General features: G+C 35.0%; 2 protein-coding genes, 2 long non-coding RNA genes and 1 pseudogene across 4 annotated transcripts; 3 read left to right on the forward strand and 2 right to left on the reverse strand.

Annotated features, from left to right (window-relative positions):
• The first annotated feature begins 9,051 nt into the window (after positions 1-9,051).
• Positions 9,052-13,280, forward strand: LOC121252258 (glutamine synthetase cytosolic isozyme 1). Its single transcript, XM_041151816.1, has 12 exons — positions 9,052-9,274; positions 10,540-10,579; positions 10,674-10,777; positions 10,882-10,930; positions 11,050-11,156; positions 11,249-11,336; positions 11,533-11,661; positions 11,751-11,825; positions 11,923-11,976; positions 12,109-12,146; positions 12,266-12,425; positions 12,852-13,280. Exons 1-12 carry the CDS (start codon positions 9,201-9,203, stop codon positions 13,002-13,004), a joined length of 1,071 nt encoding a protein of 356 aa, XP_041007750.1. The 5' UTR covers positions 9,052-9,200; the 3' UTR covers positions 13,005-13,280.
• Positions 12,847-14,255, reverse strand: LOC121252362. Its single transcript, XR_005938203.1, has 2 exons — positions 14,135-14,255; positions 12,847-13,701 (listed from the first exon to the last, which is right to left on the reverse strand). It is a non-coding gene; the product is annotated as an uncharacterized LOC121252362 (long non-coding RNA).
• LOC121252366 lies at positions 14,137-15,132 on the forward strand. The gene is made up of 2 exons (XR_005938207.1): positions 14,137-14,273; positions 15,008-15,132. It is a non-coding gene; the product is annotated as an uncharacterized LOC121252366 (long non-coding RNA).
• A 1,754-nt stretch (positions 15,133-16,886) lies between these two features.
• LOC121252352 lies at positions 16,887-19,654 on the forward strand (annotated as a pseudogene).
• Positions 19,655-20,036: 382 nt separating this feature from the next.
• On the reverse strand, positions 20,037-21,413 carry LOC121252282 (probable methyltransferase At1g29790). Its single transcript, XM_041151851.1, has one exon. It carries the CDS (start codon positions 21,170-21,172, stop codon positions 20,336-20,338), a length of 837 nt encoding a protein of 278 aa, XP_041007785.1. The 5' UTR covers positions 21,173-21,413; the 3' UTR covers positions 20,037-20,335.
• Positions 21,414-23,142: the final 1,729 nt, after the last annotated feature.

The raw sequence follows: 23,142 nt of genomic DNA on the forward strand, positions 1-23,142 counted from the left end.
AGTGTAATCCATATATCTATCTATCTTTATATATATATATATATATATATATATATATATAAATATATATTTTGTAGGTACTAGAGCAAAAATCCTAGATTCTTAAATCTCGACTCAAAAATCAAACTCGTGTGAATATAAATTGCCATTGGGTTGCGCCCAAATTTAAATTAAAAAATAAAGACAAGAATCACATATTTGAAAGTACAAATATGCATGTTGGATGAAATTTCGAGATTAATTTGAGATCATGATGATTTCATAAAAAGTCCGATTGTATATATAATTAGGTCTTCGCATATAATTATATATTCCCATGCATATAGTTCGATGTTTTAGTTTCGACGGTCGACTTTTTATACTACATACACAAGTACATGCATATATACACTTATTTATGCCATTGTATATGCACGGTATATATCACTAGCTAGCTAGCTCCTGCCATGCTTGCAACTGGCTCCGTTTGGCTCCCCAACTCAACTCGGTATAGTTCATTTTTAAACCATCCAAACAACCACTTAAACAGCATCCAGAAAGAACTTGAGTGAATCTACACTGTTTGATGTAACCGTCTTGACCAATGGTGGAAATTCTACAGTGGGCAAATGATGCCTACAAATCGGTGGCTGGGAAAAATAGAAAGTAATGTTTTATTCATTTTGCCCCTCGTTAATTTGACATGGATGGCTACTAGTGCAACTTGAAGAAATTTTTGTGCCATTTGACATCGATAGTATTTTTGATATATCAGATGAATAGTTGAATATAATGATGGCATTAATTTATTTTACAACTTTCTATAAATATATTTCAATTCATCTTAATATCCAAACACACTTAAATTCATTTCAAATGGACCCTATAAAACTCAGTCAACTATTTCAACTCACTACTATTCATAAAAAATTCAACTAAACTCAACTCAGTTCAAGATCCAAACGTAGCCTAAGTTTAGAGGCAGAATTTGGAATTTATCCAAAACTCTACTTGTGACTTGCATGAACGTAATGAAAAGCTGAAGGAACAACTTTTTTTCTTGATAATAGTTGAAAGTTGAATAAAATATTGTTATAATATTATTTTTTAATATTATTATTGTTTTGATATTTGAAAAAATTGAATTGTTTATTATGTTTTGTGTGGAAATTTGAAAAAGTTATAATGATGAGATGAGATAAAATGAAACATTTTTTGTATCCCAACCGAGCCTACAAACCTAAAAGTTATGTGAATAAGAAACACATGTGAAATCACTCTCACTTGTCTTAAAATAGGTTAATTTTAATAATTTGTGTTATATTCTTAACAATCTCCATGAGTCAAACTCCTGTCAAATAATACGTCAGTCTCATACGTAAAATATTTAATTAACTTTTATCACCTGACACAAAGCGCTGAGAGCGTGAGTACTAGGCAATATTTTAGAGTCATTCTACAGCCACCGAAGAAATGTCCCGAATAGTGCATTTCATTTTTTTTATTTTTCTTTTTTTTTTCATGTATTTTTTTCATTATCATAAATATTTAAAAAAAAATATAAAAATTTACAATATCATGAAAAAATACTTTCTTAATCATTAAATAAAAAAAAAATTCGGGAACACACTTTCGGTGGGTTTAACATTTCTGTTTTTTTTTTTTAAATTATTTTTTTAAACAGTTTCATTCAAAGATTGATTTGCTTCAAATGGAAAGTGCTTTTTGGGGGGCAAAAACATTGGTTTCGGACGTCGTGGATACGTACTCGGGAACTTTTTCGGTAGAATATGTTTGAACTGCTTGTAACTAGCCGCCCAATCAACCATCTTTGAAATTATCATCCAGCTGCTACCGTCGTAGATTGCAGTTATACATCATCATAGATGCACAAAGACAGCCTACTCCGCACCATATGTCATCCAATCGGCCATTAAAGACAACTGGGATAGCAAAAATAAATGAAAATTGGAAAATACTACTATATTGCCTCCTAAGTTATATCACTAATTTTATTTTCACGACGTGGCACACAATGCCTTATTAAAAAAATTTTAAAAATATATATTCAAAATAAAATCTTACTTAAAAATATAAAAATATGAAGAATGTTAAATTCTCTCTACCTTTTTTATATTTATATTTTTTTTAGTAAGCCACATGGTGCTATACCAATTACCAAGAAAACAAAGTAAATGATACAAATTAAAGGCATAATAACATTACTCAAAATAAATAAATAGTTTATCCAAGTGTACCTTTGAATAATGAGCCCGGAAAATGGAGGCTTTAGTTGAGACATCTTAAAGAAATTAAAATGTCATTTACAAACTACTAATTTCAGGTATAAAGATAAAAAAATTTAACATGACATTCCGATGATGCCTAAAAAACAGCTACAAAGAAAATATTGCCACGTAGATTACGAAACTTATCTTGAACCACAAAACATAGGTTGCCGCCCAGACCAACCCTCTTCCAACCCCACCAACACCCTCCTTCGCTTCCAACCCCACGGATTTGCCCAAAGCTAGCTTTCCTCCTTAGCTTTCTAGTGATATGCATGTGATAATTACAATACATGTGAGTTTGTATTGCTGTATTGTAATTATCATTTAACAAAAATCGAAATTCTCGGAAATTTCATTTGCAAAGTGACCATGATTGCTTGTTCTACGCAATCTTTGGCGTTTCTTGTATGATCTCTGGTGATCATTCCAGTGAACTATGGACTGATTTTGGCAGTGTTCAATTTTTCTCATTCTTGATGTTGATGGTGTTTTTGCAAGTTAATGAAAAAGAACGGATGCTTTTATGGTCTTTGGTGTTTGTGATGTTATGCTCTCATGTGATTGCTCCGGTGAGTTCTGTCATGATTGCCATCATTGATAGAAATCATGATCAGAAACATCTCAAGGTAGAAGACAAGCTGCATTTCTAAAATTAAAAAAAAAAAAAAAAGAGTAAATAAAAAACAGAAAAACAAACCATTTTTAGACAGAACTCATTAAAAAACACATTTTGATTTTATGTCTCTCTCTCTCTCATAAAAGATGTCTAGAATCGAATACGGCCTCCCTAATACCAATTATAAAATAAAATAAAACTGCCATCAAGAGCTTAAATATTAAAAAATAATGTTGTATATAATTATGGATTGTGCAAGCGCATCATTCATTTTAAAATATAATAGAGTCTATTATTAAAAAGAAAAATTCTACTTACAACCGGTTAGGACAATCGTGGCATAACCGGGTGAATAAAAAATTTTATTTTTTAGCATCTCTCCTTCTCTCAATTTCGTCTCCCCCTATCAATTTTTTCCTACCTCTTATTCATGTCATTCTCCCTCTCAGATTTCACTCATTCTCCCCTTCTCCCTTTATTGCCATGAAGGGCCTCCTAGACTTGTCGACGGCTAGCGCCATTTCCCTCCTACTTCGATGTCACTCTTCTCTACTCTCCGGTACTAAGAACAAAAATAAAAAAGAGAGTGATCAATGCACGTCAATTGTGACGACTGAGTCTAGAAAGAGACAAAGAAGAAGCTTCAAGAGGAGTGTAGACTGAAGACGAAGGGGATTTACTGGCCCGCTCTCGTTCTTCTCCAAAGTCCTAAGATTTGGGTTCAGAAAGAGTGTGAAGAGATTTACAGGGGAAGTTACAGAGAGAATGCCAGATGTTGGGCGTCGGCGTGAAAGATTGTAAAACCCCTAATGAACTATGTCAGTGTGGAATGAAGTGGAGGGGAAGAAGATTGCAGATGTTCGAATCAATAAAATGAGATTGTGAAATGCTGACGTATCAAACTGAGTCAACCTTGTCTCTGTGTGTATTTAAGTTTTGATCAGCTTTCATTTGAAAGACGAGAATGAGGAGAGAAAAATGGAGGAAAACGATAAAGTGGGACCCAATTTGTCAGCCAGTTACAAAAAAATTGTATATACCGTTTGTACATAGTATTTCTGTATTAAAATTTTGATTTTTTTCATGTGGATTTTATATTTACTCATTTTTTTTAAAAAAATATACAATACTTACACATTCTATAGCTGGAAATATAATTTAACAAATAATTAATTGTTTATAATAAGTAATGTGATCAGCTAATTGACATGGATCTATCTGTATAGAATGTATATATATATATAATATAATATAATATAATATTATTCAAACACATATAAAAGCATATATAGTAATTAACGAAGACCACTCACAATGCAAATAAGATATAATGGTCAATTTATACCTTATCCTTTGAATATAATCACAGCTATCTCATATAATCTTCTTATCATCTTTTTGTAAATCCATTGAAGATAACGTTACAGCTAGCTTTTCCTGTGACCTTTTGTGGTTCTAATTTATCACGAAGAAATAAAAGCAAAAACAATAATAATGTTGCCTGCCTTGGCTAAGAAGCAGAGACAATTACATTTCAAAAACAGCAGAAAATCATAGCCTTATTATTAGATAAATTCTACATAATGCGTGCTTTACACTATATATCTCATTCTAATTAATATGTGATTATCATTATTTTAATATTTAAATATATATGTGTTTAAATAAGATGACAAATCACGTGTTAGTTAGGTGTACTTATGTGGTGTAAGACTTCCTCGTAGAATTTGTGGCCTAGTTTGGATAGAAAGAGCCTCCCATTTCATCATATCTCATCTCAATATTCAAATACCACAAACACAAATATATGTCAATTTCAAATTTTTAATTTTTTTTATCTAATCGTAATATTATCATTATTTTAATATTTAAATATATATGTGTTTAAATAAGATGACAAATCACGTGTTAGTTAGGTGTACTTATGTGGTGTAAGACTTCCTCGTAGAATTTGTGGCCTAGTTTGGATAGAAAGAGCCTCCAATTTCATCATATCTCATCTCAATATTCAAATACCACAAACACAAATATATGTCAATTTCAAATTTTCAATTTTTTTTATCTAATCATTACGATTTTTCTAAATTTTTAAACAAAACACAAAAAACAATTCAAAATTTTCAAATCTCAAAACAAAAATAATATTAAAAATTTATTTTCTAATAATATTTTAACTTTATAATATTTTTATTCAACTTTTTATCTATCTTTTATTAAAATTTAATAAAACATCTTAATTTAAATTATTTTACTATTATTTACAGATCGTCTCATTTCATTTCATCTCATCTCATTATCCAAACGTTTGCTTAATATTATAGTGGGTAACCAAATTTAGCCTGTTAATTACTGTGGCCAGGACATGATATAACTTATGAAATGTGGTTGCTGCTCAATATTATTCTGGAATGATGAAAAAATTAATATCACATGCATGCATCATGCCTGCCTGCCTGCCTACTCCCATAATCCCAAATTTCTCCATCTAGACGGGAACCTTTGACCAAATGCCCAACGCAAATGAAAAGTAAGCTCACCAAATAGACTTTAATTTAATTGGACCAAAATATTTAAGAATTTTTTTGATAGTTTTTGCTAATTTTTAACAACCACTGGTGGTCCGATTTTGGTGACAGTGGAATTAGAATAGATGCGAAGTAGTCATCTCATGTGCCAGCCTCAGCCTTTTTTTGGCCGAAAGGTCAATCCCTATCCCTTTTCAAAGGACAAATGGTATGACATTCTTTGCCAAAGTGTATGGACTTTCATTATTTTTTGGGTCAAGCTGATCTTCTACGATAACATCATGTGGAAAAATGGCATTAAATTAAACAAAAATAGAAGGAAGAAAGATAGATAGAGAAAAGCAAGTTAATGTGAATCCTAGTCAGTTCTTTTTTGTTGTTAGGTAAGTGAAGTGAAATCTTCGTTGGATGCAAATTGTCTCGTAATTTTTTAATACAAAGTATGACAAACTTTTTACTACAATATATTATTATTTTTTATATATCTGAAGTACTTTTGTTGAGTATTAAATAATGCATAATGATTATATAAACCACTTCAATAATTCTAATAGATCTAATGTATTTGTTAAGAAAGCTAGTTTATCTTACAAAAATAAATATCTAATTATTTTTTACTTAAAAAATATATCATAAAAATCCCCATCATAGAAAAGATAAGGAATATGTAAAAATTAGTATTCAAATCAATAATGGAAGACAAGATGATTGCGTATAAGACTGGGTGGATATATATCGTTTTCTCCGTAAATCTATACAAAAAATCTCAACGAGTAGTACTATTATTAGGTCAACATTTTATCACCCCCAGTCCCAGACTCACACGATGAAGCCTTGAGGATTCACTTGGTTTAAATTTATAGATGGATTGAGATGGTTTATAAATGGTAGAATAAAAATTAAATTATTTATTATATTTTATATGTAAATTTAAAAAAGTTGTTTTGAGATTTGAAAAAGTTAAATTATTTATTATATTTTGTATAAGAATTTAAAAAAATTGTAATGATGAGATGAGATGAGTTAAGGTTGGTTTTGAATTCAAACGAAGCTTAGGTTTGGATACTAAGTTGATATGGGATGAGTTGAGATTAAATTTGAAAATAAAATAAAGATTATTAGAACATTATTTTTTAATATTATTATTATTATTTTAGAATTTGAAAATGTTAAATTTTTTGTTGTATTTTATGTAAAAATTTATTAAAATTATAATGATGAGATGAAATAAGTTGAGATTCTCGATCCAAACCGAGCCAAATATTTTATCACCTCAAACAAGACATTTTTGCTTTTTATTTTTTTAATTACTCTAACTAAAAAAAAGCATTCAGGTGAAATAGTCATTTTTTAAAATAAAAAAAAAAAAAGAAAAAAGAAAAGAACCTCCAAAGTCCAAACAGAAATTTGACTATTTTTATTTTTAATTTAAACTCTCTAATTCAAGAAGAGAAAAATCAGGTGAAACCGTTTTGGATTTCCCTCGTCATGATTTTTTTTTTTTTCCTTATCAAGATATAAGAAATTATAGTGATTTTGAAATAAATATCAAAGCTGTTAGTAATTTCGACGAAGAGGTCTAAAATTCTAAGAATCTAGAAGGTCTCGATTCAATTAGAAAGATAAAAGGGCTATTGTATTATTAGTTTGAAAAAATATTTATACCGGATGTGTTAGCTCCCATATAATTGGATCGTTTAATTAAAACAACATAAATAGTTTTGTTTGTTTGTCAAGCATTCATTTTATAAAGAAGATTATTATTATTTTGTTTTTCTTTTCTCAAAAAATGAGTTATAAATAGGCACGTTGAGTTGCGTTTAGATGTTGAAGTGAGTTGAGTTGAGATGATAAAATATTGTTAAAATATTATTTTTTAATAATACTATTATTTTATAATTTGAAAAAATTGAATTGTTTATTATATTTTGTATTAAGATTTGAAAAAATTGTAATGATGAGTTGAAATGAATTATAGTTTCAAACGAAATATATTATGAATGGAACGTATAGAATAATAAAATATATAAATAATAACTTTTGGAGAGCGTATTATTTTTTTATAAAATTAGGAAAACAAAAAAATATTATAAATATTTAAACACCTAACAGATTGGGAATTTCCAAGATGACGGTGGAACCAACGTAATGACTATGGGAACTCAACTTGTGTCGTTTTTCACTTAGTTTTCCACGCCACGGCACACGACAGACACGACACGTTCGGCACAAAAGAGAAGAACAAGGCCATCCTTTACCGACCTACGATCAAGGTCTCCCAACCACTATTTTTCCTTCTAAAAGCAGCTTCTCTCTCTCTCTCTCCCCTTAATTTTTCTTTTTCTTTTCTAATCACGTTCATTAATAATAAAAGTCATAAAACCCATGATCAGATTGCACACATTACCAACTAGACATAGATAAGAAATTACAAAGGTGGATATTTTCTACCATGAGATGAGAGAAGATATGGGAAATTAGGCTACGTTTCAAAGTATTTTTTTTTTTTAATACATTGAGAAAGGGGGTTGAACTCATGATCTCTATTTTGAAAGTTTTATGAGTAAATGTGATGTCAAGCATGGTTGGATTGATATTTTGTTGCCCGCCACTCTTAATATGAATAGGCTTATATGATTTTTCTTAAAAAAATTCTAGACATAAACCTCACATCCTGCACACTCATTTAAAAATATTTTATTTTATTTTTTTACCTACCTAATGAAAATGATTCCATATATATTTGCAAGTAAAATTGGATAAAAAAAATAAAATGACATGTTTTTAAGTGGGTGTGTAGAATGTGAGACTTATGGGTAGCACTGTTCTATTTCTTATTATTGTAAAGATAATATGTCACTTAGCTGGTATAGTTTGCGATTGTACTTTTAAATAATATTAATTAGCAATTAATTCCGGTATAAGCATTTACAATCCTTACTCTTTACTTGTTCATCATTCATTATTAGGTATGAAACTTTATAAATTAAATAAAATATGTAACCCTTCCCTATCCATTTTATTTAGCTTTTTAATTTTTTGGGTAATACTAAAATGCTAATAAATATTACAAGAACAAAAATGGTAAGAGATATATTTACACTCTTTTTATCAAGTATGTTATGGAAGAGAGTAGCACTAAGCTGCAAGTGATCGCTAGTGTAAAATTAGTGTTTTTTTAATCTAAATTTTTTATTCATATTTTTTTTTATCATTTTTAAATATTTTAAAAAAATAAAAAAATATATTAATACATTTAAAATCACTTTCTTAATTATTAAATAAATAAATAAAAAAAAAAACAAGCGGTCACACTGAACATTATAAATGGGGCGGCAGACTAATTTTATCTATGGAAGAGAGGTTGTGGTTGGTAAAAGTAAATTTCTTAAGTTTAAATTTATAAAAAAGGAAAAAGAAAAAAACAGCCGATAAGGTGTAGACGGAAACCACGGAGAAGATTCCATCCACAGAGCAAAGCAACCTTTTTTGAAAATGCTACTGCAAACAAAACCTAAAATAATAATATCACATTGATTGTTAAAAATTAATATTTGAAGTATACCCATAAAATCTGAGTATTTTATTTTTATTTTGATATTCATTTATAAGTATTATTATTTTGTTAAAGCCCGATATTATATACAAACAAAGTTCTGATATTTCCAACACAGACTCGCACTATAAAACTCAACAAACCCTGCTCTGTTCATGACTCCGTATTCATTCCTTCAGTACTGAGATTCATTTTGGAAGTCTCTGCATTTCTCGCTCTTGCGTTTTCTGGATATGTCGCTACTCTCAGATCTCATCAACCTTAACCTCTCAGACACCACTGAGAAGGTGATAGCTGAGTACATATGGTGAGCCCCTCTTTAATTTCTCCTATTCTTCCTCATCTGTTTTCTGGACGTATGTTTACGTGTAAGTATTTGTTTGTTTGTTTTTTTGAGTATGTTTGCTACTGGGCATGCTAATGACAAGGGCTTACTTTGCTTTTGAGTATTCTTCCTTGTGATCGGCCACAGAGGCTGTGAAATCTCTGTTCTGTTGGGTTATATCTTTTATTTTCTTTCTAGTTACCGAGGGGGGATGGCGGAAAATAAATTTAAGAAAAGGAAATATCATATCTGAATACCATGATACCACAAGTTTCTTCGTGGTGTATTAGTATTTTTGGTTTTTGTATCACCCTGTCCCTGTGATACTCTTCTCTTGATCAGTATGTTCTGTTTTGGTATATCCTTTCTCTTTTAACTTTTACTATTGTACGGAGTGGCTCTTCCTTTGTTCTTTAGGCTTAAGTCTCTTTGAAAAAAATTTCATTTTAAGGCTATTTTTTTTACTGTTTAGCCAGTGGTTTGTAAGATTTACTTTTTTGCTGTTTACCCCCTTTGATCTATCACCCTTTTTTTGGTTGTTTGCTGAGAAAATGTTATGTTGGAGTCTTACATGTTATATGTTGTTACGGAGTTGTCAAAATTGGGAAGCTGGCTTTAAATATGCCCTATACTTCCCTTTCTCCAGACCCGAAAAGGAAAAAAGAAAGCATGGCCGGAAAGTTGTATCAGGCCAATTCATGTGGCACTGTTTTGTCATTCTTAGGGGATGTTTTGATTGTGAGTTGAGATGAAAGTTGAATAAAATATTGTTAAAATATTATTTTTTAATATTATTGTTTTGAGGTTTGAAAATGTTGAATTGTTTATTATATTTTGTATGAGAATTTGAAAAAGTTATAATATTAGATGAGATGAGTTGAGAGACTTTTGTATCCAAACCAGGCCTAATATTCTAACATTTCACAATCAAGACGGATAGTTAGTATCATTTTTCCTTTTCTGAAGTCTCACTCTCCATCCCTTCTAGTTTTTGTTATTTGTACGAATCGTGGAGTTTTCTTGAGGATTTCAGAGTTAATGATGGTATCGAGGGATGTGCCTTCTTTTAGTTTTTCTTCTTCGTGTTCAGACGATGTTTGTGTTGTCTTCTATTAAAATTTCATTGTTAATTCGTTGTTCTGCTTGTAATTTGTGTTTTAACTCAAATTTACTTGGACTTTTATTGCTTTGCCCTATTGGTTGGTTTTAGATTAATTTTCTTTGGTTTCCTCTAATTTTTTGAACAGGATTGGTGGATCTGGTATGGACCTCAGAAGCAAAGCTAGGGTAATGTTTCTACTCCTAAAAATAATATCAAACCTTGTTGTTATTCTTCTTTCTTTGTACTAATTTGTTCAAATGTACTTTTGGGTACACAAAGACCCTTCCAGGACCTGTTAGTGATCCTTCAAAGCTTCCCAAGTGGAACTATGATGGTTCCAGTACAGGTCAAGCTCCTGGTGAAGATAGTGAAGTGATCTTATAGTAAGGCTTTTTTTTTTTCTTTCACCATTTGTAGAGCGTACGCTACTTGTGGTCATTCTTATTGTTGGGGCCTTTTTTTCACTTATGTATGTTTATATTTCCAGTCCTCAGGCAGTTTTCAGGGATCCATTCAGGAGAGGCAACAATATTCTAGTGAGTTCTTCTTATGTACTATATACACTGCAAGTGTGCGTGTATCTTCTGGTAACATTTATTGTTACCCTTATTTGCATATCACACTTTATGTATATTTTCTGTGTTGATCGACCTAGGTCATCTGTGATGCTTACACTCCAGCGGGAGAACCAATTCCAACAAACAAGAGACATAATGCTGCTAAGATTTTTAGCCATCCTGATGTTGCTGCTGAAGAAACCTGGTAACTTCCATCTCATCTCATGTTAAAATTGTTTTGAGTACCATGTTTAACATGTCTTTTAACCACGTGACTGTACTTGTAATGAAAATCAGGTATGGTATTGAGCAGGAGTACACGCTGTTGCAGAAAGATGTCAAATGGCCTCTTGGTTGGCCTGTTGGTGGTTATCCTGGCCCTCAGGTAATTGAAATTTTTAATTATACAGCTTTCATCGTTTTTCACCCATGTCTATTTTGTTTCCCTGTGAATTTTAAAATATGATTTTATGACCCTCACTGCAAAAAATTTTGGTCCATTTTCATTATTAAATAATGTTTTCGTGAATTAATCACCTATAGCTGCTGTGTGATAGCAAATTTTTATTGTTGCTCAACAGGGACCATACTACTGTGGTATTGGTGCTGACAAAGCCTGGGGCCGTGATATAGTCGATTCTCATTACAAGGCTTGTCTATATGCAGGCATCAACATCAGTGGCATCAATGGAGAAGTGATGCCAGGCCAGGTAAGATAACAAATTCGATGCTATCTCTTTTTCGTGTTCTATAACTTCGCATCATGTTTCAATCTTTAACTTGTTCATATTTTATATAGTGGGAATTCCAAGTTGGTCCTTCTGTTGGAATCTCTGCTGGCGATGAGTTGTGGGCTGCTCGTTACATTTTGGAGGTAATTTTACATACTCAAATTGAGAAGATAATGTAACCATTGTCTACTGCGAAATACAAGTTGTCTTAATTTTTTCTCGATCCCTTCGTCTGGACAGAGGATTACTGAGATTGCTGGGGTGGTGCTCTCCTTTGATCCCAAGCCAATTCAGGTCCGAATTATTCTTCACCTCATTTTTCTTTTAATTGTGTTCACTGTAACCACCATTACCTTTATTTTTCTGTTTAATCCTCGCATCTATTATAATTATTGATTGACATATTGGATCCCCTGTTCGCATTAGGGTGATTGGAATGGAGCTGGGGCTCATACAAACTACAGGTAATTTAAGTCATCTTGTAACATATGTTATTATACAATATGGGGGACAATTCTCTAGGGTAAGTGAACTTGAAGCTAAGAATCTCTCCTTTCACATAAACGTTTTTGGTATTTTTCAGTACCAAGTCGATGAGAAATGATGGAGGCTTTGAGGTCATAAAGAAAGCAATTGAAAAGCTTGGGCTGAGGCACAAAGAGCACATTGCTGCATACGGGGAAGGCAATGAGCGTCGTCTCACTGGTCGACATGAAACAGCTGACATCAACACTTTCTTATGGGTAAAAAATTACGACTGACCAGGATGGATAGTTACTCATTGCTGCATAAACTTTTCTCATGGCTGCCTAGGTTCTGCGTAGTTACTAAATACTTACTACCTGTTGTTTGGAAATATATAATAGTGATAATTGGTTGTGATTATTGGCTCTGTTCAGTGAACTATTTTAAGTTAAAATGAACATTTAGGCTGAATTAGGAAAATCTAATACCAAAAACTATTCATTCAGTGTATCATCTGATGCAATTTGAGTATTTTTGCTCAAACGAATATCATATCTTGTGAACTTAGGCTTGGTTTCTATGCTGCTCCAACAGTTGCTACAGATTGATATGATTAGAGTAGCATCGTTTGGTTCACAATATTAAACTTGTTCTATTGATACAAAACACGCAATTCCATTTACTTACATTTGATTGGTGTATAGGGCGTTGCCAACCGTGGGGCTTCCATCCGAGTTGGCAGGGACACAGAAAAGGCAGGCAAAGGCTATTTTGAGGACAGGAGGCCTGCGTCTAACATGGATCCATATGTGGTCACTTCGATGATAGCAGAGACCACCCTCCTGTGGAAGCCTTGAGTACCTGGCTACACACGCCATTGCTACCATTGTTGGCATCTTTCCGTGAGATTAGGAATGAAATGCGTTTTGGTATGATTCTTAATATGTACTTTCCATTAGAGTAGTACTGTCCTGTTATTTTCTGCATCATTTGCCCTTGTATACGGGGCTGTAAGGTGAGCTTATTGCTTGCTTCCTTCATGAATCTCCCTCGTGTTAAATAATGGGTTTTGTATCAATAACAAAACGAAAGGGTCAATCTCCATTATTGGAATAGTTATATTGTTATCTTTATTGCCCGAGACGGCCTTTTTCTTGTAATTTTATGAGTGCTTGCATCATGCATGGTCATATGTAATTTATGAGTGTTTGCATTAAGAAGCAATACATGGAAACCATTCCAATCAGGTCTGACAACGTTGGCACGTTTTGCAATGGTGAAATAGCAGAAAAAATGGCATCCATGTCCTTCCTCTCAAAAAGACCTGCACCAACAATGATCACAGGGTTTTGGCATTCACTAGGGCAGAGGAAAACGGGTAGCGGACCCTCAGCGATTTCAACAACTGTTTTGAGGGTCTGTGCCAAGATGCTGGTGATCATGGTTGAAATCAGTTTGGGTCTGTGCAACCCAAGTTAACCCCAACCTTAGCTTGGGTTGCACAGACTGTCTTTCGGATTCTGGCATTTACCATGTGGCAGCTTCCACCCTTGGCTGGCAATATTACTATGAGAAACATTATATAACTAAATCCAGACATACATATAAAAACAAGATTTACTAGCATCAGCAACAAAAACGCACTACTCATCCACTGATTCACAATCTCAATACATAAAAAAATAACAATAAAAATAAAAAGATATAGAGGTCGCAGGTTACCCCACAATCGAAGTAATAGGGAACTAGGGTTCTGTGATGGAGATGCTGAATGATGGAGTAAAGGAGAAAGAGAACAAGAAGGGTGCACATATGTAATTCCCTAACAAAGAACACCTTTGGAACCTCACGTGAATAGCAAACAAATGGACCTTGATACTTTGGACAATGTGATGGATTAATTTAGAAGAAGTTTTAGTTAAGGAAGCATTAGTTAGGATCAATTGGGACTCCCCTACTCGAAGAATTGACTACATCATAAATTTACCTGGGTACCGACCGAGAGGAACACGTCTGCTTTTTCAAGACCAGCAATGCTACTTCTCATCAGATGTCTTGATTGCAGATTAGCATCAGCTGATACTATTCACAACTGGGATCCACTATGAAGAAGTGGATTTGTTTAGGTGGATCCCAGTTGTGCCTTTTTTTTTTCTTTCCCCAAAAAACTGCATTAAACTTGCACACCCCAAGACCATATAAATCATTTTTCATCTATCACATTTCCATAAAGCTCGCTCGTCGTAAGTTTTTCAACATAGCCCATAGGTTCCAATTTCCTCTCCGCTGCCATGAGACAGACATGCCAAGATCCTGGAACCCAGCAATCTCTGTTGGACAAAAATATTGGCTTGCATCAGAAGTTTGTCAAGGCTCACAGAGCTATAAGTAAAAGAAATGCATTCACAATTTAACGTTGTTTTAAAAAACACAACTTGAAAAGATAAGTTCTCAAGGTTATGTTGAATTTGAAATATTTTATATGCTCCAGTACCATATGTCAAAACCCAATCAATATTTCCACCAAAACAGTGATCACGCAGTTGTGGACTCACAAAATTAGAAAGATCAAAATGAAGTTTCTGTCCTGTAATTGATCTGTAATTGGAAGAAGCTCTAAGCACATCCAAAAAAAACTGAATTCCGGAATCACTAATACAAGGCCAAAAATATCAATTTCTTTTAAAAGAATAGGGCATGATGATCTTGAAACAGATAACTAAAAAAGATTGGAGAACTAGCATTGAAATTAACAGAATTTACAACGTAGTAATGTATCATGGGGCAGAATTCTTGGTGGAAATCAAGCTCTAATTGTCAATTGAAAGGGTACCAATTACCTACCCAATCCCAGGGCAAGTTGAACATATCTTACTTTCCCATTCTTCTGGGGATTGGAAGCGCCATATGGCATTCTATGAAGAGAGAAGTTTTTTTCGGGCAGTCAAAATGATCAGCTCTATTATAGTTGAGTTATAAAATATACAAAATTCCTGATTCTGACCTATATACTGGATGCACTGAGTCATCGCAGTCTTCACCAGAGGACCAAGATTCTTATCCACCACCGATCTCTTCATCTCAGAGAACCGACCACGATCAGATCCAAATGCATAGTTGATGATATCCTGGAGATCATCATTATTCACCCTGGTCACAGATCGGACTGGGGTACAAAAACGAAGTAAATCAATCAACAACAAAAAAAGTGATGGTCCAGCTGGATCAAATCCACCGGGTCTTGTTGGATTCCAGCGGCACTAGCCCGTTATCCTTCCACTGCCAGGAGCGGGAGGTAGTCGCTGCTCTGTGAAACCAGCCTCACGCTGTGCCCTCCACCTCTAGGAACCACGTGACCCGAAGGCCTTCGCCCAAGCCACCCGGTTCAACTCTTGGCTTGGAACGGGCAGGCCAATAAGAAGCCACTGGAGCCCGAACCGGTAGAATTTGCCAGCGTCCCATCACTTTCAAGCCCCCACTCGGGTTACAGGCTCGCGTTGCCAAGCCCGGCAATCAACACAGTCTCTGTATGGGTATATAAAGTATAGAAATTTGTTGCTTTTTCATCAATGTGGGATTTTAGTTTTGGACACAAAGGCTCGTTGTGTTGAAACTTGAATGGTCAGCACCAACACCTTACTACAGTAGTACAAAATAGCACCATTAATTATCACATAACTACAACTATCGCAAACCTATTTCACCTTTTAGTAATGATTTCATTCATGCAGAAACCAAGTTTCATGTGCACTCAGATTGTCTTGTGAGAGCTAGGAATGTGAACCCAGCGACCCCTAAATTCCAGAGTTGTTGCCTTTTTCATTCCTCCATCAGCTTCTTCAAAACTTTGAATTTCCGTTCATTGGCTTCAGACTCCAGAATTCCATCTTTTTTTATGATGTAATTGTGTATCGCATGTAGTTGCATTAACAGATATCCATCCTCTTCTTCATCTGGTATAACTTCTTTGGTTGCGTCAATATAACGGGATTTGGGCTCTCTTTTCAATCTTCTTACTCATCATCTTTCATTGCGTCGTATAAATAGACCGATAAAATTGACAGAAATTACCAGAAAATCCAAAATTAGGATATGGTTCAAATTATCTTCTTTACACATTTCAATAAAAAATAATAATAATAAATAAATTGACATAATTAAAGTAATATGTTAAATTATAAAATTATTTTTATTATAACGTAAACATAATATATTATATTATGAAGCCATATTAATATATAAATTTATTTTTATACAATCTTTTGATAAGTATAATACTTGTGTTAATACTGAAAGGTGTGTAATAAACTCATCCATACTATATTAAAATAAATATATAATATTTAAAATTAATTAATTTCAAAATGGGACGGGAGAGAATAGGGAAGCTATCAAGGGACATGGATAAGGAAGTGGCCCAACTGGCGAGGGTGGTGGCTTAGACAAAACTTGATAAGTGTTCATCTACAATTCACGTGAGATACAAACGTCGCAGCTTCAATTTGCCGCTTCTCTTAACTACCTCTTGCTCAACGGGAGACAGCCGTTCGATCCCTTCATGCTTAATAAATCACTAGAGATCGGAAGGAGCGGATTCTCGCCTTGAACTCTCCATTTCGAACTGCACCAGAGATTGTCAAGGAAAGAGAGCCTCCGTAACAAACATGCCAATGCAGCAAGAGCCTAGCCTTCGAACCTCCCAACTGATTTCCCTTCTTTCAAACCAAGCTATGGAAACCATGTCAATTCTCGAGGTCTGTAAGAAGAGGAAGCGAAGGCCAAGCTTTACGACTTTCACACGTTCGGCGACCCTGGTTGCCCCATCCACTCCAAGGGCGCGTTCCGCGACAATATCCGGGTTTTTCTTCAAGAATGCGGACAGCTTCATGACGTCGTTGTCGAAGGCATGCCCGCTTGGTGTACCCTCCTTGTGCACGACACCAGAAAATTCCTTGTCCCCCTCTACACCATTGAAGAGAACGTCATGTTCTCTCCGGAGCCCTACTGCGATCACTGCCGATGCGCAAGTTAGGCTCTCATTTTCTGTACCAATATTGTTCCTTTTTTTTTCCCTTCCTTAAATTGGTTTCGGTATTTTACGTATGGGATTTTGGTCTGCTATTTGGAATTGGGGTTTTCTCACTAGCAGTTCCTTTGCATCTTTCCTGGGGTTTTATTGTATTAATTTCGTTGAAGAAATCCGATTGTGTTACTACCGCATAATTTGGTGTTTTGATTTTGGATATATATAAGAATTTTCGGTTCATGAGTCGTCGTTCTGATTATATGTTCCTTAGTTGGACGAGTCTTTCGGTATTACCTTAAAATATGAATTGGGTTCTTTAGGCTAGAGTGTATGAATTTCTTTCTTGGATATTTTGTTCTTTAGGCTGGAGTGATCATTTTGTATCGAAACGAAAGTATCACTTCATAATTCCGTCGGATGATGAGTGGAATAAGCCTTTGGATGAGGACCTCATTGATCTTCAGACCCATCTGTTGCATGGTCTGATACACTGCAATGGGTTTGGTCATTTGCTCTGCATCAATGGAATTGAAGGGGGTTCTAAGTATCTATGTGGCAGAGAAATCATGGATTTGTGGGACCGGATTTGCACAAATCTTCGAACCCGGTAACCAGAAGCACCAAATTTCTTGGTCTGTTTTAGATTTATAAACATTTAAGATTCTGAATTTGGCGTATTTTTGCACCTTCTCCTGCAGGAAAATCACAGTTGAGGATGTGTCAAAGAAGAGGTTAATGGATCTTAGGTTGCTTTATGGTGTTGCTTACGGAAATTCTTGGTTTGGTAGATGGGGGTACAGATTCTGCAGAGGGAACTTGAGAATGGCAGAGCACAATTACGATAGAGCCATTGAAGTTCTTAGTTCATTGGAACTCGAAAAGATAATCCAAGATCTCAGTAACACGGACAAACACGGAGAAATCAGGAAATTAATTCGTCAATACAGATATTTGAGTGAAACTCAGCTGGCGACAATGAAAGATCTTCTGAGGTTTATGCTTACAGTCAAGTCTCGTGCACCTTTGCATATAAACAAGGCTACTGTCGCTGCAGCATCTTCCACCTCAAAATCTTCAATCAGCGACAAGACTTTGGTGAAGGAAAAATCATTAAAGTATAGAAGGATGCCTCTGCAATTGCCAATATGGATAGCAGATGGCCTGCAAGAGGACTAGAATATGCAGCAGAAGTGATTGTAAAAGCGTTGAAAGAGAAGAAAGCGAGCAAGCTCTGCCATGGTGGGACGACCCGCCAAGCTCTGCGAAATGCAGCTCGGCTTCACATTGGTGACACTGGTCTGCTGGATTATGTGCTAAAATCAATGAACAATGTAATTGTAGGAAGTCACGTTGTGTGCCGAACAGTGAACCCCACGTCTCGAATTTTGGAATACTCAATCAATGAGCTTGGTAATGGGGCCACAGTCTCTAAACCAAGGATAGAAGTACTTCCAAACCCCTTCCAGCATCGCCTCTAGTTCCAGGTGTTGATGTCTACGGTGATTTGGCCGCTGTGTATAAAAATGTACTGTTGGATTATAGAGGATTACATATGGTGGATTTGGCAATTCAGGCAGTTCTGGACAGTAGGCATTTTGTGAAGGAGTGGCCATTTACTGACGAAGCAGATCATTATCTAAGATTTATTTGCCGATTGATACCGAGTTTATGCGATATAGACACTGAATTAAAGAGGGAGTTACCAACTGGAGAAATTGTTGTAGTTCCACTCCATGCAACAGTTGGAAAGTTGAAGCAAGCAGTAGAGAGTGCATTGAGGGACACTTACTGTATCACTGAAGGATTTTTGGTTATAGAGATCGAAGAGCTGAAGGAATTTGGGGGATGAGGAGGTGCTGTTTGGAGCGGTCGAGTCTGGTGTGGAACTATGTGTGTGAGGGAGAGGGATAGATTTGGAGAATCGCTTGAGGTACCAAAGTGGGCTTGACAATTGGATGGTGAGATGCGAATGTGGGGCTCAAGATGATGATGGGGAGAGGATGGTGGAATGCGACATTTGTGAGGTGTGGCAGCACACTCGCTGCTCTGGCATTGAGGAGACTGAAGCTGTTCCACCTCTATTTGTGTGCTCAGGATGCTGCGGCTCACTTGTTCTGTCGTCGAAAAATGAATCTTCCTGTGCATTTGAGTGTTCTGGCACTCTGCTCATGCCTACTACAGAGACTTATGGACTCAAGCTTGGGTATTGAGATTTGTTGTGAAATGAAACGTTCACTGCCTGCTATATCCTTCTTGTCATATGATTGGAGCTAGTAAAAGAGCACAGAGAATTGCCCTTACTCATTGTTTCCCATCTTGAAGGTCCTGAATACCCTTTTTCCCATCTTATTCAGGAAACCTTGCTCTTTTCCTTGCTCATTTAGGTTGAGATAAATGAAATCACTTGACACGAAGTGAGGGAATTGTAAAATTTTGTCTACGTTTCCAACTTACTTAAATGCATGTAATCTTTGAAGAGTCTCGCAAGTTCTTTGTTGCGTGTTCATTTATTTCCTTTTGTTTTGCTTAATTCTACAAAATTAATCTTACAAATTGACATGACTTCATGTGATCCATTAGATTTACTTTACAGTAAATGTAATTTTACAAATTTGATGAATTACATCAAGCCACGACAATTTATAAGATTATTTTTGTGTACACCCTTTGTGGCTAAAGTATTTCTCAATTTATTATGTTTGATTCTGGGTTTATGCGTACTATTCACACCCTAATATTGTTTGAGGCAGGACGAAACTTCCCTTGCAATGATATACCTGTTACTTGTATTAATGTATATATCCTATATTTTTCTGCGTCTATCACTATAAATCCTATATTTTCAAATCGCGAAAATATGAAACCATCGATCTTTGGTTGTTTAATGTTAATTAGAGAATGATATTTTCCTCTTCATCTCAAATAGAGAGTACAGTTTGCTAGAGACGAGAGAACTAGCAAATCTAATGTCAACCCGAATTAAGAGACGACAACAGAAGGGGAACGGGACCGCAGGGGACAGATAAAGAATACTATGCCAGTGAGTTTTTCATCTCTGCTGATGAATTTGCTCCATATGGATTGCAACCATTCGTTGAAAATAAGAAAAGCAGAAATCAAAAAGTCAAATCTCGGTTTGATTGAATCAAGAAAGGAAGATGATCACCAGGATTTGTTCAATGGCTTCTCCAACAAAGCCGAAAGGTACATCTCTCTGCGCTCGGACCGCGATCGAGCTTCTTCCCCACGACCCCACTTCAACTTCTTGTATCCAATGCTCTCTATTAGCGGCTTGTAAAGCTCCTCGAACTGCTCTTCCACACAGAAGAAATGGTTGAGCCAAAACAACCCCCCGGGCCTGAGGATCCTGTAGATATCAAACATCAAGAAGTGCAGCAATGTCGTCAGAATCGAGTTACTCAATACGTGCATGGAATGCACGATGTCCAACGTGTTGTCGAAGAACGGTAGCCTTTGAGAAATGCTAATGTACAGAGGCACAACCCCTCTCGAGGCGATGAAATTATTGAATGGACCATTCAAATTCATGGAGGTTGTAACAATGGTTATGTTCCTTGCCATCATTCTCACAGCAAAAGTAGCCACTCCACCTCCAATGTCGAGCCTGATACGTATCGTGCCGGGATTCTTCATTGCCAATACTTCGTCGATGCTGAAGTCAAGTCCTCGATAATTACCTCCAAATACGGCCCAACGAGTTTTCTCAACTGCTTGCAGATCGAAACAATCTTTACAATTGCTGAATCTCTTTTCCCTATGCTTTGGGTTAACGAGACATTCGAAGTTCTTGCAAGTGTAAGCCGTCCATACAGCGGAGTTGTCGGACGGCGTGGTCCATAAGCTGGTTGGAAGAGGGTATGGTTCGGCATACATAGGAGGGGCGGCAAGGGCGTCGAGGGAGGGCTCACAACCCTTGAGGAGAAGCTTTTGGGCCAGGAGCTTGTCATCGGGGCAGGATCCATTAACTTTGTAAGACATGAAGCGGCTGAGTTATTCAGGAAATAGGTGCATGCTCTGCCAACTGAGGGGTATATGGTGTCGGAATCAAAGTTGGCATTGAATCCAAACGGAAGTGTATGTCCGAACGCAAAGGCAATGAATACAAGTGGGAGGTCCAAAGCAGTATATCCGAGAGAACGGATGCTTTTTTAACTTTAGAAGACTCAATATCCATCGACAAGAGGATGAAAAGGAAGAATAGATTGGTGTTGAGAGACTGTTTATGAGGGGAATCCATGTGATTTTTGTTTCTGTTTGATTAGCAGCTTTGGGTTAGAGTTGAAGATAGAAAGGGAAATTAATCAGTTGGAACTCCAGTAATGGGTATATTATACCTACGTATGCCTTAAAGAAACAATGGCTTTTCTTTCAAACAAACTTATTTTATAAAGAATTTTGAGAAATTAAAGATTTTTGGATAGTAGGTAATGGGAATCATCTTGGAAGTCAACACTGCTCATGAAGCTCAAACAAATCCAACCTGGTCGTGCAAACACAAAAAAGTGAGCAAAGAGCACTAGCATATATATGACATATTTGACTTGTGCAATTTGCATGCCTAGATCGATAGATCCGCATAAGCTGGTAAAAATCTGAACCAAGACACGTGTATGTCAGTATGTGGATAAAAAATGTCAAACCCTAGGAGAGAAAAATGTTTGACTCCTAATCATCTGTTTTATTGAGGATGGGTTAATTATTAAATGCACACACAATTGAGTAAGTTGGAAAGCACAAAGTGAAAAGAACAAAGGAGATGCTGGTTTATAGGTACTTCACGTTCTTACCCCCATTTGGTATCTTACTCAATTGTGATAAGCACAAAGTCCATTACCCCCATTTGGTATCTTGAGGATTTTTGAGAAGAGCTTCAGACCTGCCTGGAGGCATGTTTTATAGAGTGAGTCATGTGTTTCGTGAAGGAAATATTGCGACTGATTTCTTAGCGAGGGTGTTAGCATGGATTGGATTGAAGACAAAGATTCGTTGTCCAGTAAGTTGAGGGGTCTTCTTCGCATGGACATAATAGGTATTCCTTATTTGCGAATTTCGTAATGAGGTTTTTGTTTATATTGCACCTGTTTTCCTCTTTCTTTTTATTCTTATCAATGCTAGCTGACCTTTATCTGCAAGTTTGTATTTTCCTTTTAATTTTCTGAGGTGTGCTTTGCTATTGATTGACCTGTAACCTTTAGATAGTTGCCTGTTGTTGCTTTATTTTAGGTCTTTTGGATGCCTAGGTTTTGGTCCTTTATGATTATCTGTAACTCTCAGGTGTTTACTTATAACCATAGTTTTCCTTCGCCACAAGTGAGGGTTATCAATAAACTTAAGATACCGTTCTCTTCATAAAAAGAAAAAGAAAAAAAAAAAAAAAACATATCGGTCATTTTTGCTCCCAAAAGAAATAGAGAGAAAAAAAAAATGAAGTCCCAATTTAGATAGATAGAGCCTTCCATCTCATCTTATTCTATTATATCTCATCTCAATATCCAAACATTACAAATAGAAATATTTTAAAATTTTCATCTAATCATTATAATTTTCTTAAACTTTCAAACAAAATACAAAAAATAATTCAAATTTTTTCAACTTTATAATATTTCGATTCAATTTTTTTTTCTCTCATTTCTAAAATCCTATAAAACATCTCAACACAAATTATTTTACTACCATTAAAGATCCTCTCATTTTATTTCACCATTCAAATTAGGCCGAAGTATTTTGAAGTATTTACAAGAAAGAGAGACAGATTTCGTCAACCATATCATTTGTAGCCGACTGATATCAATCTCTGGTACTTGCGTACGTGTTACAGTAAATTATAATAAATCAGCAATTCTATTTCTATTTATAAGTTGGCACGCATAATATATCATGATTATATGATATAATTTAATTTATAATATTTAAATTTATAATTTTTTTTACAAACTAAATCTTGCTAC

This window comes from Juglans microcarpa x Juglans regia, chromosome 2S (genome assembly GCF_004785595.1).
Source record: "Juglans microcarpa x Juglans regia isolate MS1-56 chromosome 2S, Jm3101_v1.0, whole genome shotgun sequence".
NCBI classification, from domain to species: Eukaryota; Viridiplantae; Streptophyta; class Magnoliopsida; order Fagales; family Juglandaceae; genus Juglans; species Juglans microcarpa x Juglans regia.